We start from the raw sequence: 18,412 nt of genomic DNA, 5'->3' as shown, positions 1-18,412 counted from the left end.
GTTTTGGTTTCCTGGAAATTGACCATTGTTATGTTGTCTTACTTTTTTCCCCCTTCATTTCTGGACAAACCAGTTTAACCTCAATCTGTGAATGCCAAAAATAAACTCCACCCATTTCATTTGTGTAAAGTGATGTGGGAAAAGTATGCGGATGCGAAGCCAAGAAAAACTTTTCTTAACCCTAGCCATCCTTGTTAAACTAATTTAGTCCCTGGGATGAAGCGAGATATTGAGCTTTTGGAGAAAAGTGTCCCAAGAAACCTACTTGGCAGCTGGCAATTTTTTGCTAAGGTAACAAGAAGTTTCTCATCTCTGTACCAAGTCTGCCTGGTTTTTGCCATTGGTATATTTAAATGTGTTGGATGTGTGTAGGTTTGAGTTTACCATCCATTTCAAAGTAGACTGCAAGGATTTGATTAAGCATTGATCCTTCTGAGATGTTGCGTTTTGTTTTGATTGTCTGGTCATGATTATATATTGATTATATATTTATAGTTGTAATGCCTACAAAAATTGAAAATGGTCAGCATTTATAAATGAGACCGATCATGTCCACAAACCATTAGGATATATCATTAGGTATTCACAAAAGGAAAATTATTAGCCACATTTTTTTATTTTTTATTTTTTTTGTATGTAGTCAATTTTCCTCTTGAAATCTTGGGCTGATCAGCTGAAATGTGTTTGTGTTGATCTTGGTAGCTATGCTCTGAGGTTTAAGTACCTTTTTCTTCGAAGCAGAACAGTTTGCTAAGTCCTGTATCTGATAAGGCCTTGCTGCTCAGAGATTTTAACTCTCAATATTTAACGTCATCTGAGCTCATTACTACACAATCATCTCATCAGTAAGACTTAATGAGACTTTTTCAGACTTCCTACAGAAAACATAACTGGTAAAACCCTGAAACGTAGAAGATGGCGGGGTACAGAGCAGAGAAGAGGCAGTCGATTCATAGGAAAATACATTTTCTACAAGGTTTCATGAGTCCAGTCCAGGGTGATCACACAGTCAGTCACACAATCACAGAGGTGCAAAAGTAAAGTCCGAGTTTCGGAGGAACAGGCCTTTGCTTGGCACGAAGGTGCAAGTGGCTTTTTTGTGGAGTAATTATTTCCTCGAAGTGTGACAGGGCATCCAAATGGCCCCGCTGGGAAGTCAGGAGAGGGGTTTAAACTCACTCTGTGGGTCAGGAGAAAGTGTGGTTTAAGCCAGGATGGGTGTAATATGTCGGTGTTTCACCTGGCATCGCTTTCCTGTATGTGTCTTCTCTCCAGGAGCCTCTTGCCAACAATTCACTAGAGTTACATCGCACCAGCGCCTCCTCAGTCAGCTGGAGGTGGTGTAGAAAAGAGTTTTAAAAATGTCAGATGGTAAAAAGGGGTTTTCTATGGTTTTTGTTTGTGTTTTGTTTTGAGAAGCGAAGGTAGAATCTGAAGCCGGCGTCGGCGGCTGAGGAGAACAGGGGGGATGTGCCACTAAAGGTGAGATGGATTATAGTCAAGAGTTGGATCTGATGGGATGGCTTTGGGTTTTACTGATGGACTGGAGGAAATCTGTCATCCACAACAAGCACATCCTGAGATTTATGAAGACAGCAGAGACACATGGGACAGTCCTTCCGTCCACATCTTATTTTCAAAATGATTTCTTACAAAATGGCAATCATCTAGTTTGTGCTGCCAATTTTCTTGAGAATGCTCAAAAAACAAACCAACATTCAAAAAAGAATGGGACATGGCCTGTGACGAGGGAGAGACATTAATGATTAAGACGACCAGGTATAATTTTGTCTTTTGATTTTACCTGTAAAAATCAACCCTTCCCAAATTCTCCTGGAGAGTAGCAGTTCATCATTTTGGTGATAATAACTAGAAATAATGTTAAGTGAACATTTATGGGTATCTCAAAACATTTGGTAGACATTGTTTTCTATTACTGTCATGAAGACTGAAGACCCATTCAAATCATTGTCCTTAGAAATTAGAATTAAAAGACCAAAATATGCGGACATACCGTGGAAAGGCCAACAACTCTACTGTAATCATAAGTGTAGTTTAAGTTGATTTTTTTTCTTTCTTTTTTTTTACAAAGATACCACGGCATCCGTATGTCTGGCAGGTTTTATATTACATAATCAAATTGGCATTGCGTTTGGTTTAAGGTGCATTAGAGAAAATGAGTAATTAGCAGTCTGATCGTGAGACTTTGTTCTGCATGCAGAAAATTAGTTTTGAATATCACGGTTGCTCTGGCTTTATGTAGTGAGCACTGACAATTGAATGTGTCTCTACGTGTTCCCACAGGGCCTGAGGAAGAAGACCTAAGATGTGGGACAGGACCATGCTGAGATACCTGCTGCAGGGCCTGACTATATTCTTGCTAGGCGTGACCTGCGGTGCCGCCTCCATGGGAGCAGTGGTACATGTTGTGCCCCTGCAAGCTACCGAAGGAAAAACAGTAAGCAACACTTTTCTTTTTTTCAGTCCTCGTTATTCTCGTTTTTATGTTTCCCCGGAGCTCCCCCAAGTCTTGTGTGTTGAAGGGAAAGAATGAGGAGAGGAAATAAATGTGAGTGCAGTGAAGGACAGAAATCGACACAGGTTCAGAACAAGTGGTGAAATAGCTTTTAATTTTATAGATTTGTTTCTTTTGCATTGAAAAGTCTGATCCTGGCTGTTTTCAGATAGGGGAAATTGCATTGCTGGCACCTTTACAACATGGAAAACCACAGTCATGCATGGTATTCCACCATTTACTAGATCCCTTTTTTTTCTTCTTTCCAGGTGTGTAGGTATCAGTATCTGTGTTATTTTGTCTGTTCAACAACATGTTGTATCACTTAAGATCTTATTGATTGAAGCTGGGCCAGAGTTCCTCCACAGTATATTATGTATGGGGACAAGTAGCAATACACTGGCCTGATTATAAACAAATACAACGCCTCTGTTTCTCATTCAGATGAGCTGCATTGTACAGAGGAAAATGACATTCTATCCAAGACCCATCGACATTAGTTGAATTCCATTTGCTTTGCTGAATTTGTGTTTCCTTTGTGATGGTCTGTTATTGCAGGTGAGGGCACATTTCAGTGTGATTGTGTCCAATCCTTGCCCAGATTTGTCTGACGTGTGTGCCACAGGAGAGGACTGTGAAGTCCATCTCACCTCATTGCCCTTCACAGGCACAAAGCCCGGCGCTGGATGGTGCGTCCGCCAGTGGCAGAAGACCATCCCCAGTAACTACAATGCCACAGTCAATTTGGGGTACGTGATTCGCTAAATGTGAAAATTTTGTCTTTGTGCGCAAACACATAAAAACCTTTCATTCATATAACACCTTCGCCTGAGATACACCGTTCTGAAAGACACGAGTCAATGATTATCTAGAACGTCTAGAACTTCCTTAGCTTAATGTGTTGCTAGATGTGAGAAGTGGGTTCCACTTCTGGTGTGGGAAGATGGTGGCGTGAATTTACATTTGCAGCGGCCTCACCCAGTACTGGTGTGGGAAGGTGGCAGTGCGAATTCCCATTTGCGGCGGCCTCACCCAGCACTGCCCGTGCAGTGTCTTTGTCCACGTCTAAGTTTGTGTCTTTGTTTGATGGCTGGGAGAGCTGGTGTTGGAACGGTTGGGAGAGTTTGGTCTGCTGCGTCCTGTGGGCCCAGGGACCACGGCCCGGCCCAGAGCTGCACCCGAGGAGGTAACACTGAGGATGGTCTGACAGGATGCGGAAGCAGGGCAGCCTAAGCTAACTGCTAGCCCATGCAGATGGCAGTTCCGATAACACCGAGGGTGGTCTGGCGGCGGCCTCACGTAGCGTTGACTGTGTTTTTAGTGTTGTCGTGTGGAGTGCGGGGAGGTGTGTTGAAGGTGTCTGGCTGGGAGAGCTGGTGTTGGATTGACTGAGGAAGGCTGGTCTGCTGCATCCGGTGTGCCCAAGGACCACGGCCCTGCCCGGAGCTGTGCCCGAAGAGGACACACCGAGGGCAGTCTGACAGGATGCGGAAGCGGGGCAGGCTAAGCTAACTGCTAGCCCATGCAGACCAGCAGTTCCAACAGTCATCCTGGCTGGCGTTCGTTCCGTTGGATGGTGATTTTTTTTTGTTTAGTTTGGATATATGCGTTAGTTTAGACATATGTGTTCTTGTAGTTTTTGGATTGGTTTTCCTCTTTTCGTTGCACTGTTGTGGGCTGGGGGAAACAATATGAAATGACAAAGTGTTCCTGATTTCTGAGTATGTACCACTTAAGGTCAAATCATTAGAAATGTTTTTCAAAATGTTCTCCTTTATGTTGTTTTTTTCTTCAATTAGGTCCAAAGAGGAATTTTATGTATCAGTGAAAGCAGGACCCAAGGTTCGGAGTAACAATGGCAGACTCAACCAACCTCCTTATGTTGCCCTCACACCCCCTCTGAGGTAAGTCAGTACACCTCACTTCAACAAAAATGTCTTTTTGTGATGTTGAAAAGGTGCAATGAACACATTTATATTATTATTTCATTTGCTTCTTCGAAGCTGTGCTAACTGTAGGTAGTGCTTTATGTTACCCCTTGATCTTTCCATGCTATCCTCAACCTCTGTATGTACCCACAGTATTGCTCCAAACTCCCTTTTTAGATATAGACACACTGCTGTTCGTTTTCCTTGTTGCAAATGTACTGCACTTTTCTGGGGCCTGCAATTCTCTTTATTTCTGCAGTTTATGATTGTACTTAACACAAGGCCTTTGTCATTTGACCAGGGCCCGTGTGAACTGTCCTGAATACTTCTATCTTTCGGTAAAGGACCTGGACAGGGATAAAGTACAGTGTCGTTTTGCCCGTGCTGACCAGGGAGAGTGCCTTAACTGCACTCAGCACTCATTTCTAGAACTGGACAAGGTGAGGCCAAACTCTCTGTGTATCAACAAATCTAACTTTATATTATGTCGTCTTGACGCATGCTCAATAATCCAGGTGAGGATATCCCATAAAGTTGAATCAGTTCATCTGGACACAACATTTAGTGGGAGAAACGTTTCATCAGTCATCTAAGTGACTTTGTCGGTCTCAACTGGCTGCAGGTATCCCCACCCTTATAAACAGCACAGCTGCATAACAACCAAAACCAACAATGGGTTTCATATGCAAATTGCCATGACCATTAATTAGAGTTACAATGGCCATATGTACTATTGAGGATTGGGGAATAGTTGCAGTCTACACACATCTACAGGCCAGTGGCCACTCTTTCAAGGATGAGGATGTGCACATCCTTGATAGGTAGGAACGCTGGCTTGAATGGGTGCTCAAAGAGGCCATCTATGTGAAGAGGGAATGACCATCCCTGAACCGAGGGGGGCTAAGCGTACATCTGTAGCCATCTTACAAGGCTGTGATTGCAACCATTACCAAATCCTCTGTGAATAGTACATATGGCGGTGAAACTCTAGTTAATGGTCACAGCAATTTGTATATGAAAATGTTCGTCGGTTTCGGTCGTTATGCCGCTGTATTGTTTATAAGGGTGGGGATACCTGCAGTCAGTTTAGACTGAAGAGGTCACTTAGATGAGTGATGAAATGTTTCTGTCAATAAACTTGGTATCCAGATGAATTGATTCACCTTTCTGGTATTTATATAACCTCCACAGTGGCTACTGATGTTTTTTAAGCATGTCTACCACCGGTTTATTCAGGGGAGTGGGCAATTTGTGGGTAGAATTTGTGTAAGGCTATAAAACAGCTTTATAATGCAAGCTGCCACAAAGATCTACTTTTCCCTCTGACTGAACAAAAGCATGCCAGTTTGACAGAAAACACCTTGGTTTCACTCGGTATTTTTCTCAAAATCGGCAGGTACCTATCGACTATGCTGAAAGGCCAGCACAGCTATGCTATCCTAAAATATGTCATAGCTCTTTATTGTCATAAAGTGGGTTTCCATACCCAACAGGGGGGACTTGATTAAAATACAGAGGAGGACCCATTGACATAGTGGCAGTTCGCCACCTGACTTCTCAGTAGACTAGTTGTGGTGTCTCTCTTTCACACACACACACACACACACACACACACACACACACACACACACACACACACACACACACACACACACACACACACACACTCTGTATCCTCAACTTCTATTTCTAGATGCATTTTGCTAACTTTTATTTTCCTTGGAGTGAATTTATCCACAGGGTTTGCATTTGTTGTTGCAACTTTGATTTGAGCCACTGAAATATTTCAAGACCTAAATACCAGTTCTACCTGTTCATTACCAAAGTGAACAGAACTCAAATAAAACTTAAGGATAAATATATGAACTCCTTTGGAGACCTTTTAAAGTCTTGAATATAATAATTCAAGGAAGGCGTTTGAAAACTTGCAGTTTTCTGGTATTAATTTTCCTATTCATTTCCAAATAATTTTCTACTGTAAGTCAGAATGTGTTTCACCCAACCTCCTAACCAGGAAAAATGTGTGCTGGCATTCAACGGAGCTGTGTCTGCAGGCCGGTTCTCGGTCGTGGTCATGGTAGAAGACTTCATTCCAACCAACCGCATTAAAGACGTCAAACCTCTTAGCTCCATCCCTGTGCACCTCTCTCTCACTGGTATGTGGGGCAAGCCTAGTATGTGCTGTGTATAGGAAGCAGCTTCACATTTGCATAGCTGAACAGAATGTGTAAACATGGCTGTCTGTCTTTCCATCTATCTTTGTGGCCATCCATCTATCTACCTCTCTACACACACATGTATATCATAGATAGATACACGTGCACGCACACACACAGACACACACACACACCCTATTCATCTACCCAAATTTGAAGCACCTGCTTTTAGTATGCTTGACCTTCACTGCATTTATTAAATGTGTCACTGAATCATCCATAAACCTTTTCCTTTTGTGCCTTTCAGTGGAGGAAGGATCTTCAAGCTGCAGTGCAGCACCTGTTCCCTCAGGTCAAACCCCCAGAGAGGGCACGATGCTGTACATTCTCCCTTATATGCAGACAGACATAACCGTCAGCTTCGTCTCAGAGCTGGAGAGGTGCGACTGATTCTGATATGTACTTACTATTGTGATGTGACGACAGATTAAAATGCAGTGCTTCAAAGGGACATTCTCACATACTATGTGGTTCAAATTTCAATCGTATTTATGGATGGGTTATCTGCTAACAACCCCAGCTAGTTGGTCAAACCTGAGACTTGGGACACAAAACAGATTACAACCCTAGTTCCTTTTTTTTTTACCTCCAGACAAAGAGTGAATAAAAACTTGTTTTCATTTCCACAAGTGTAATATTTAAAAAAGGGGACCGGAGGGTGTGCTCCAATTATCGGGGCATCACACTGCTCAGCCTCCCTGGGAAAGTCTACTCTAGGGTGCTGAAAGGAGGCGCTGACCAATTGTCGAACCTCGGCTCCAGGAGGAACAATGCAGATTCCGTCCTGGCCGTGCAACAACGGACCAACTTTACCCTTGTGGAAGTGCTGAGGGAGGCATGGGAGTTTGACCAGCCAGTCTACACGTGTTTTGTGGACTTGGAAAAGGCTTATGATTGTGTACTCCGGGACAATCTGTGGGGGACACTGGGAGTATGGGGTACCAGGGCAGTTGCTACAAGCCATCCGGTCCTTGTATAACCAAAGTGAGAGCTGTGTCCGCATTCTTGGCACAAAGTCAAACACGTTTTCGGTGGGTGTCGGACTCCGCCGAGGTTGTCCCTTGTCTCCCATTCTGTTTGTGATAGTCATGGACAGGATCCCCAGGCGCAGCTAAGGTGAGGAGTGTGTCTGTTTTGGGAACCTCAGAATTGCATCTCTGCTCTTCGCAAATGATGTGGTTTTGTTGGCTTCATCAGAACGTGACCTCCAGCGCACACTTTTCTTTTTCACACTCAACTGCACAGGTTTGCAGCTGAGTGTGAAATGGCTGGGATGAGAGTCAGCACCTCCAAGTCTGAGACCATGGCTTTCTACCAGAAAATGGTGGATTGCTCCCTCCGGGTTAGGGATGAGCTGTTGCCTCAAGTGAAGGAGTTCAAGTATCTCGAGGTCTTGTTCATGAATGAGGGTAGGGTGGAGCAGGAGATTGACAAGCAGATTGGTGCAGCATCAGCAGTAATGCAGATGTTTCACCAGACCGTTTTGGTGAAGAGGGAGCTGAGCCAGAAGGCAAAGCTCTCAATTTACCAGTCAGTCTTCATTCCAACCCTCACCTATGGTCATGAGCTTTGGATAGTGACCGAAATGGTGAGATCGCGGATACAAGTGGCTGAAATGAGTTTGCTTTGTAGGGTGTCTGGGATCAGTCTTAGAGATAGGGTGAGGAGCTCGGGCATGCGGAGGGAGCTTGGAGTAGAGCCACTGCTCCTTTGTGTCAAAAGGAGCCAGTTGAGGTGGTTCGGGCATCTGATTAGGATGCCTCCTGGGCACCTTCCTTTGAAGGTTTTCTGGGCACGTCCAACTGGGAGGAGACCCCCGGGGCAGACCCAGAACTCGCTAGAGGGACTACATGTCCAGTCTGGCCTGGAAACACCTTGGGATCCCCCAAAAGGAGCTGGAGGGTGTTGCTGGGGAGAGGGATGTTTGGAGTGCCCTATTTAGCTTGCTGCTACTGCGACCCGACCCCAGAGAAGCGGCTGATGATGAGATGAGATGAAGTGTAACAGCAAGAGACTCAGATTGGTTCCTGATGTGAAACAGGAAGGAGCTTGGATTTAAAGTGTACAAAAGATTCCTATATTGTTATAGGACATAGGACAATAACAAATCAATAACTGTAAATTGGACACTACAAAAGCAAGTGACCTGTGATATTAAACCAAACGGGGCCAAGAGTTGTTCCACATGAAATTATTGGGACCCCAATTCGGTCTATGGCTTTAGGGCAAGAAAAACTGTTGAGGAAGTACTTACCAAGAAAGGTTACCTTTAGGTGCATGAAGGGATCTGGGGAAGGGGTCACTGTTACTTTTTATAATATCAGTCTGCAAATGATGCTGTATATGGGTATGAGAGCACATGTTACTGTGCTGAACAAAGCCCTCATTGTTTCCTGCAACAGGAGATATAAAGACCAAGATATAAAGACTAGATTATAGCAATGTTTTAATTCTGTTATTAATTAATTCTGAAAAAAATATAGCTCTATATTGAATTGCACTTTTCAACTTTGTTAAGAAAAAGTTGCATAGAAATACAGTTGATAGACTATCTTTCTTTATTATCAGTGTTTCAGAAATAGCAGTGGTGGGCCCACCTGACCTCTTTAGATCGGGGCTCATAACAAATGGCTCCATAACTACCATGATGACCGCATGGGTCCGCGACCTAAACAAGTTGGCTCCTCTCTTGCCCATTTGCTTTGCTGCAAATACCAACAGGTAAGATGTCCTGTACAGCACAATGAGTAGAGAATAGCACTTACACTCACTGTATGTGCACAGTACTCATACATAGATTGTTTTCACACACACATGCACACACACACACACACACACACACATAAACTAAGACATAGGTGAAATGAATGATCTGTCTAAACAAAACTATATTCATTTTCTGAAGCTTGGGTCTGATTTTTACCTTTTGTCTGTGCAGTTTGCAGTCACATTCGAGATGTGTATGGCTGTTCCAACGTAAGAATTTTAGCAACTACATAGAAATAACAATTTTGCTTTTGATTAGAAATTACAACTCCTACATTGGGATCACTTTGAGAAGACTGTTAAGGGCTAGGGCTGTTTAAAGACGCAAAAGGCTTCATATTGTTTGTAATTATCAATAGGTATTTCATAAAATGCTGAAGATTTTAAAAGACATGTTTCTTTTTCCATTCTAGTGGAAATGAAGACCCTCCCTGCTGGAACAGGTTGAGAGTATAAACTTCATTATTATAAAGTCTTGCATGTAGCATAAAAAGTGTATGCAACTCAGTACACAAAGTGCCATGAAAAAGTTTTTGTCCCTTTCCGATTTCCTCTCTTTTTGCATATTTGTCACACTTAATTGTTTCGGATCATCATACGAAATGTAAGACAAGGAGAATCTGATTAAACACAAAATTCAGTATTTAAATGGTAATTTTATTAGTTTAAGGAAAAAAGTTATCCAACACCAACTGACCCTGTGTGGAAAAAGCAATTGCCCCCTTAGTTACTCAGTCAACCAATTAACCACATTTAATTTATCATTGGACTCAGTTAGACCAGACACACCCAGGCTTGATTACTGCCAGGCCTTTTGAATCTAAACATGGTTTATATAGAACCTCACCATAAATGTGAAGCAGGCTGCAAGGTCTCAGCTAGCAGCACACTATGCCGCCATCAAAAGAAATTCCGAAAGAGATGGAAAAAAAGTTGAGATATATCAGTCTGGAAAGGGTTACAAAGCCATTTTAAGGCTCTGGGACTCTAGCAAACCACAGTGAGAGACATTGTCTCCAAGTGGAGAAAAGTTGGAATAGTAGTGAATCTTCCCAGGCGTGGCCAGCCTGCCAAAATTCCTCCAAGGGTGCAACGACAATTCATCCAAAAAGTCACAAAAAGTCACAAACAAAAAAAATACAGGACAACATCTAAAGAACTGTGGGCCTCACTAGCCTCAGCTGAGGTCATCATTCATGATTCGGCAATAAGAAAGAGACTGGGCAAAAGTGGAATTCATGGGAGAGTTGCAAGGCGCAAACCACTGCTAACTAAGAAACATTAGTGCTTGTCTCACATTTGCAGAAAAGCACATGGATGACCCCCAAGCCTTTTAGGATAAAGTTCTGTGGACAGATGTGTAAAACATGGAACTTTTTGAAAGACATGGGTCTTGTTATGTCTGGCTTAAAGCAAACACCACATTTCACAATAAGAACATCATACCAACAGCCAAACATGGTGGTGGTAGTGTGATGGTGTGAGAATGTTTTCCTGCCTCAGTGCCTGGAAGCTTTGCCATCATTGAGGGAACCATGAATTCCGCTCTCTATCCGAAAATTCTGAAGGACAATGTCTGTCCGGTCCTAAGTCCTTGACCTGAAGCTGAAGCGTAATTGGGTTATGCAGCAGGACAATGATCCAATACACAAGAATAAGTTTACCTAACTCACTCAAAAGAAACAAAATTAAGGTTTTGGAGTGGCCTAGTCAAAGTCTTGACTTGAACCCCATCGAGATGCTTAAATGAGCAATTCGTGCTCGAAAAAACCCTTTGATGTTGCTGAATTAAAGCAATTCTGGAAAGATGGTTGGTCTAGATGACATTACCTGTGGAGGCAGGGTGATGGTTAGGAGAGATGGCAGTGGAGTTTTTAACTAGATTGTTTAACACAATCTTGAGGAGTGGAGAAGTATACTGGTACTAATGTTCAAGAATAAGGGCGATGTGCAGAACTGTAGCAACAAAAGAGGTATAAAATTGATCAGCCACAGCATGAAGATATGGGAAAGATTAGTGGAAGCTACGTATGAGAGGGGAGGTGATGATCAGCGAGCAGCAGTATGGTTTCATGCCAAGAAAGAGCACTACAAGACACGATGTTTGCTTTGAGAATGTTGATTGAAAAGTATAGAGATGGTCAGAAGGAGTTACATTGTGTCTTTGTGGATTTAGAGAAAGCATGACAGGGTGCCAAGAGAGGAGGTGTGGTATTGTATGAGGAAGTCGGGAGTTGCAGAGAAGTATGTAGGAGTGGTGCAGGACATGCATGAGGGAAGTGTGACAGTGGTGAGGTGTGCGGTTGGAATGACAGGTTCAAGGTGGAGGTGTGATTACATCAAGGAAGGGCTCTGAGCCCTTTCTTGTTTGTAATGGTGATGGACAGGTTGGCAGACGAGATCCAGCAGGGGCCTCCGTGGACGATGATGTTCGTGGATGACACTGTGATCCTGTAGTGAGAGTACGGAGCAGGTTGACAAGAGCCTGGAGAGGTGGAGGTATGCACTGGTGAGAAGAGGAATGAAAGTCAGTAGAAACAAGATGGAATACATATGTGTGAACTAGAGGGAGGACAGTGGAATGGTGAAGATGCAAGGAGTAGAGGTGACCAAGTTGGATGAATTTAAATACATGGGTCAACTGTTCAAAGTAACAAGGAGTGCAGAAGAGAGGTGAAGAAGAGAGTGCAGGCAGGGTTGAGTGAGTGGAGAAGAGTGTCAGGAGTGATCTGTAACAGAAGGGTACCAGCAAGAGTTAAAGGGAGGGTTTACAAGATGGTAGTGAGAACAGCTATGTTATATGGTTTTGACAGTGGCACTGATGAAAAGACAGGGGGCGGAGCTGGAGGTGGCAGAGTTGAAGATGCTAAGATTTTTGTTGGGAGTGACAAGGAAGGACAGGCTTAGGAACAAGTATATTAGAGGGACAGCTCAGGTTGGACGGTTTGGAGACAAAGCAAGAGAGGCGAGATTGAGATGGTTTAGACATGTGCGGAGGAGATATGCTGGGTATATGTTTTTTTTTGTTGATTTTTTAATGTTTTGATATATTTTATTAATCCCCGTGGGGAAATTCTGCTCTGCATTTAAACCATCCTAGCTGTGTAGCTAGGAGCAGTGAGCAGCGTCCGGGGACCAACTCGTTTGTCTTGCCATGCCTCAGTCAGGGGCACAGACAAGAATATTAACCCTAACACGCATGTTTTTCTGATGACATTCATTTTTAACATGTGCCTGCACATTGTTTTTAATGACAATAAATTGAATTGAATTGAATGTTTTTCTGATGGTGGGGGAAACTGGAGCACCCACTGAAAACCCACCAAAGACACGGGGAGAACATGCAAATTCCACAAAGAGGACAACCTGGGATGACCCCCAAGGTTGGACAACCCCGGGGTTCGAACCCAGGACCTTCTTGCTGTGAGGCGACAGTGCTAACTACTCAGCCACCATGCCGCCTAACATAGTGTAACGTGCATGGATAAGTAGGCACGTTGACCCTTGGCTAACAGGTCGGACCCTTTAGTTGAGCGGTTAGCGATGTCTCCCACGGCGCGGGAGATACGGGTTCGCGTCCCGGCTGCGGCAGTTCCAGTGGTTGCCCCCCAAATTTGCTACAATATAAACATATTGGGAGAAGGATGCTGAATATGGAGCTGCCAGGCAAGAGGAAACTAGGAAAGCCAAAGAGGAGGTTTATGGATGTGGTGAGGGAGGACATGCAGGTGGTCGGCATGACAGAGGAAGATGCAGAGGACAGGAAGAGGTGGAACGGATGATCCGCTGTGGCGACCCCTAACGGGAGCAGCCGGAAGTAGTAGAAGTAGACAGTGGCTCAAAAGAAACAAAATTAAGGTTTTGGATTGGCCTAGCCAATGTCTTGACTTGAACCCCATCAAGATGCTGTGGCAGGACCTTAAATGGCCAGTTCATGCTTGAAAACCCCCCAATGTCACTGAATTAATGCAATTCTGCAAAGAAGCATGGATCAAAATTCCTCCACAGCAATGTGAAAGACTGATCTTCTAATATAGGAAGCATTTGGTTGTAGTTGGTGCCGCTTAAGGTGGCACAAAGTTATTAAGTTCAGGGGGGCAATTAATTTTTCACATGGGTGATATGGGTGTTGGATAACGTCTTTCCTTCAATATAAGAAATGATCATTTAAAAACATTTTTTTGTGTTTACTCTGGTTCTCGATGTGTTACATTTTGTATGAAGATCTGAAACCATTCAGTGTGACAACTATACAAAAATAGAGGAAATCAGGAAAGGGGGCAAATACCTTTTCACAGCACTGTACATACCTCTCATTTCTTCTGGCCATGTGTGCTAACTGTATCCTTGTTTGTTTATTTGTTGATTTATACTCACGCTACCATCAGAGCTGAGGTGTGAGAAGACGGAGATGACTTTGTTGCTCCCACTGGCCACTCTGGAGAACGTCAACCTGGCCGAACTGAAGCTCAACAGCCCCACCTGTCCTGTCAATTACAACAACACTCACCTGACTGCACGTATCCCCCTTACAGGCTGCGGCACTAAGAAAGTGGTAGGTTATTGCACCTGTGCTTCAATACAGATTGACACTGCATTCCTTAGTCATTTAAACTGATCAGCATGCTTGCTACCTTTCTCATCTAGTTTTTATTTCATGAAAGTGTTGTCTTTTTTTGGATGCAAATTGGACGCAAAAGGATGCAATGTTAATGCCCTGATTTTGATTCACTCATTTACTCAACCAAGGTGGAAAGTTCATGCTAGGCACTAGCAAATTGGTCGTAAATTTTGTTTGTTGCTGTTAATTTTCTTTGTACAAGCCGTTTCAGCAGGTAACCAACTATTATTTGGAAGTTCAGTTCCATTCTAATAATCTAGCTATCGAAAATAGTAAAAAGTGCTTGTGAATGCTGGAATGCAGTGATTGAAGCCAAGATACAAAAGCTAAATCCGTTCCCTGCTATTTATTTACCCCTCCTTCTATCCTTGCTGTTGGGGTTACAACAGAAAAAAAAGTGCAGTTAAGTATTTGGCTTGGTTCAAGCTAGGTCTCCTCTAAAGTTAAATCTTGGTCATATCGGTATTTAAAATGACAACATTTTGGACTTTAGTAGCGATTTAAAATGAGAAAAGGATTTAAATCTATCAATCAAGTTCAATATAGTGCTTTTCTAGCTACAACAGCCACTCAAAGCGCTTTACAATTAATTCTCTCACACACACACACACACACACACACACACACACACACACACACACACACACACACACACACACAAGAATGATTCCTCAACCTCTCCCCTCCTGCCCAAAAGCACTCTGGCTCAGAGCTGATCTACACTAACACCCTGAAAAGTGTGCGCCCATACACCAAGGTCAGCCGCCTGCCCTCCCTTGTCCTCCCTTTGGCCTGCCGGATACCAGGACTCAAAGCCACGGGACCAAAGTACAAGATTGCCATGCCCCAAGAAAAGGAGTTTTTTGGCAATTTTACTCTCTGGCTGGAGACTCACATGCCAGGAGAGGGCCCCTTTTCAGAATTTACACGCATCCCCAGGTTTCATAAACTCCACAGCTTCCTGCCTGGTCATGTACACAGGAAAGCAATGCCTGCCCTGTCAGTGGACAGCCCCAGATTCTTCAGTGGCTCCACTGGGTCAAGCAGCAATAAACTGGATCTCCACGTGATGTCCAGTTGCCATGTGAGACGTGCAGAGCTCTTCATTGGCAATTGTATGGAGTCAGAGACGGAGGACTTTGCTGACCCCCACCCCATTCTGGAAAACGGGTCAGTGTGGCAGTTCACGAGTTTACTGGAAAAGTTCAATATGACAGCTTCAGCGATGAATCTGAAATAGTCTAAGAGGGGATTGGCTATTTGTGCACAACTCATACACTAATATATGTTTGAAACATCACTGTATTTCCTCCATGTAGACCACTCTCTCATATTCTCTCTCTCAGATGTATGGCTTCCAATAGCACACTAGAGGTTATTCTAGTAACATCCACTGCCAGGGTCTACAGAATTGACCTAAGCGGTATAAACGCAAAGGGATCAAAGGTGTGTCTTCTCCATCTTTTTTCTCACTCGTACATGCCAACATGTCAAACTCTCCCTCTCTGCTGCCTGTTGATTCTCACTATACCTTGAAAAGTTTAAAGCTGGAAGGAAAGTGGATTAATACCTTTGAATTTCCATATCCATTTTGCATTTTCTCATTTATCAAACACCTTAATCCAATTTAGCCACAGTCAAACCAGCCCACACAAATTTTGATTAGTCAAAATTGAATCTAACATGATCATTTTCTCCCAGCATCGACATCTTACACCTGCCTACCATGGCTACTTTCTTCTTTCAGCATTCATCCATTTTCTAATCTGCTCATTTCAGTTTAATTAGCTTGACTGTTTTTCAAAGTGATAAAAATGTGTAGTTATATTAAGCAGTGATCCACCTTCATGAACTGATAAATTACCCTTTCTCCCAACATTATATCAATGCTTATCTCTTCATTTCTCTATGCTCTGTAGATGTTTTTGGAGTGTACGGTGTATCTCTGCATCTCCACCATGCCGTCCAAGAAGTGCCCTGACCCATGTGCTGCCTCCCATAGTAGCAGGATGCTGACTGAGAATATTTTCAGCAGGACTTACACCGTTCAATCGGAAGCCATTGTGCTTGAGGTCAACAATGTTACACCAAAACCAACGGCAGTCATCACGACCGCTGCTACTCACCAAGTTATGAATGCTAATACTGCTACACCTGCTGTTACTGTGACTACTACGACAACAACAGCCACTTCAAACGGTAAGCTATATTGTAAACTTACAAGAACATGGTTCTATTTTTTCCCCAAACCATATTCATCTAGCTGTGTGAGCCGATTACAAGAAATTGCTGAACTGTAATTATGACTGTCAATTAGTACCTTTTTACATCATCCTTTGCATCACATTTTACTGTGCTGAATGTCATTTTTGGAGTGTTGGAGGTGGAGTTAAAGCACTCCCTCCATCCATCCATCATCTATACACACTTAATCCGGTTCAGGGTTGTAGGGACTGGCACTGTGTTAATTTCACCATTTTTACCCGAATTTCCAGTAACCATCATTTCTGTTGAAAGAAAAGCTGCCTGCCAAGTTCTACCATTAAGTCTATGAAAATGTTTTAAATGAGAGTCAAAAGCATTCATTTTATAGTAATCACTGATGGCAAAACAAGAAGAATGCTCACTTGGAAATTGTTGTATACACTCATTCTCTGACATCGACTCAACTCATGTTCTTTTCCCCTTTCTTCAGCTCCAGAAGAGGCCTCAGCCATGTCTATGGCAGTGATTTTGACAGTCATTTGTATATCTCTTTGAAACATTCTCCTTCGCAAAGCACAGCTGAGGATGAAATTCATCAAGCAAATGCAACAGTCCGTTTGACTTCTTGATACATTAAAGGGTTGAACGCTACAATGAGAGAACCCCTGGCAAGTTGAATCATTTGCAGAGAAACAATATTTGATTGATTATCCATTTCTACCTATAAGAGCTCCTTTCTTCAGGATGACCTTTTTGGAGAGCCATTTCATCCTAAACTGACCTTGTTAACCATTTACTGAATATTAAATCTCTAATATATTTCTTCAAAATGTGTGTAATTTTGTGTACATGCAATACCTTGTGTCAACGTGACAGATGAAAAATTATGGTCATAATTTGTAAATATTTTTTCCTCATTATAGTTAACGCTTGATCAGGTAGACACCATAAAAATTTTATATTCCTGCCTTGTAATAGAGCAAGGCAGATACAGGCTAAAAACAAATTTAAGAAATTCGATTACCACTACACCAAGCAAAAGAGGGAACGATTTTTGAGAACAGTTGCTGAAATAATATTACGATGAAGGAAAATGTATCTAAAAATCCGAGATCCCCAACATTTCAGAAATTGATCATTATTCTGAAAGTCAAGTGAATGGCATCTTTCCTTCATATTCTGTATCACTTTAAATACCCCTGTAATCTGAGAGGCATCAGATCAGAAACCCTGACAATTATAAAATATATACCATTCTTGCTTTCTATTTTTGTGCTTCTGACCTTTGACCCTCCTGTTCAACAGCCAAGGCATGCATTGCCTTGTAATGCAAGCTGCCAACCATATTGCTGATGCTCTTGCACAACTCTCCCTCATTCTATTCCTTATCTTGAGTCTATTTGCAGTTAATAAAATTTTTGTATACGTTAAAGCTCTGTGGAGGAATACTGATTGCTCTAAAATAAAAATAAAAAAAGATGGGAGAGTTGGGTACATTGTTTAAAGGATTAAGCATTTTTCAGGTATTATAAACATGCATAGCATTTGGTTTACCTTTGTCCAAATCAAGCAGTTTTGATGTAATATTACATTTTTTCCCCTTCCAAAGCAATTACAACATGGGTGTGAATGTACAATCATTTGAATTGATACGAGTTGGCACATTAAATATAATTTTAGACCTATATTTCTAACAAGTCTGACTATTCACAGTTTCCCTTCAATTTGATGGTGTGTTGCCATGGTCTTGAGCATTTTAACTGTTTGTGCACCTAATCAGTTCAATTATCATTTCGTCCGACTATGAAGCATCCCCGCGACCCCGAGAGCAGGATAAGTGGTTCAGATAATGGATGGATGTAGGAAGCCTAATGTAACCACTATAACCATATTATAATCACAAATCCAGGTAATAACATAGCTCCTAAAACATAAATGTCAGACAAACAGCACAAATGTCTTGTAATAGTACAATATATTAAAACCACACTATTTGCACAAGGTTGTTTTGTAAATGGGGGAGCACAGAGTGAAATCTAATTGAGAAAGTGCAGCAACCACTGCTCCTCCATCAAAATTCTCATCTCCTTGCGCTGTATGAGTGGTTCTAACTAGTTTATGCCCAACAGGTTTAGGGATTTGGCCACCGTGACCTTGTCTT

At 42.6% G+C, this 18,412-nt stretch overlaps 1 protein-coding gene and 1 long non-coding RNA gene across 2 annotated transcripts; both read left to right on the top strand.

Moving 5' to 3' along the window:
- Positions 1-223: 223 nt before the first annotated feature.
- Positions 224-3,148, top strand: LOC130111864 (uncharacterized). The gene is made up of 3 exons (XR_008810175.1): positions 224-291; positions 2,305-2,458; positions 3,074-3,148. It is a non-coding gene; the product is annotated as an uncharacterized LOC130111864 (long non-coding RNA).
- Positions 3,146-17,731, top strand: LOC130111863 (uncharacterized). The gene is made up of 13 exons (XM_056279161.1): positions 3,146-3,264; positions 4,315-4,419; positions 4,745-4,883; positions 6,458-6,599; positions 6,907-7,039; positions 9,228-9,380; positions 9,598-9,635; positions 9,839-9,868; positions 13,814-13,980; positions 14,744-15,216; positions 15,393-15,492; positions 15,966-16,245; positions 16,742-17,731. Exons 4-13 carry the CDS (start codon positions 6,518-6,520, stop codon positions 16,804-16,806), a joined length of 1,521 nt encoding a protein of 506 aa, XP_056135136.1. The 5' UTR covers positions 3,146-3,264; positions 4,315-4,419; positions 4,745-4,883; positions 6,458-6,517; the 3' UTR covers positions 16,807-17,731.
- The last annotated feature ends 681 nt before the right edge of the window (positions 17,732-18,412 follow it).

This window comes from Lampris incognitus, chromosome 4 (genome assembly GCF_029633865.1).
Source record: "Lampris incognitus isolate fLamInc1 chromosome 4, fLamInc1.hap2, whole genome shotgun sequence".
NCBI lineage: Eukaryota > Metazoa > Chordata > Actinopteri > Lampriformes > Lampridae > Lampris > Lampris incognitus.
Note: the sequence above shows the minus strand (reverse complement) of the source record. Positions and strands in the feature narration are given on the sequence as shown.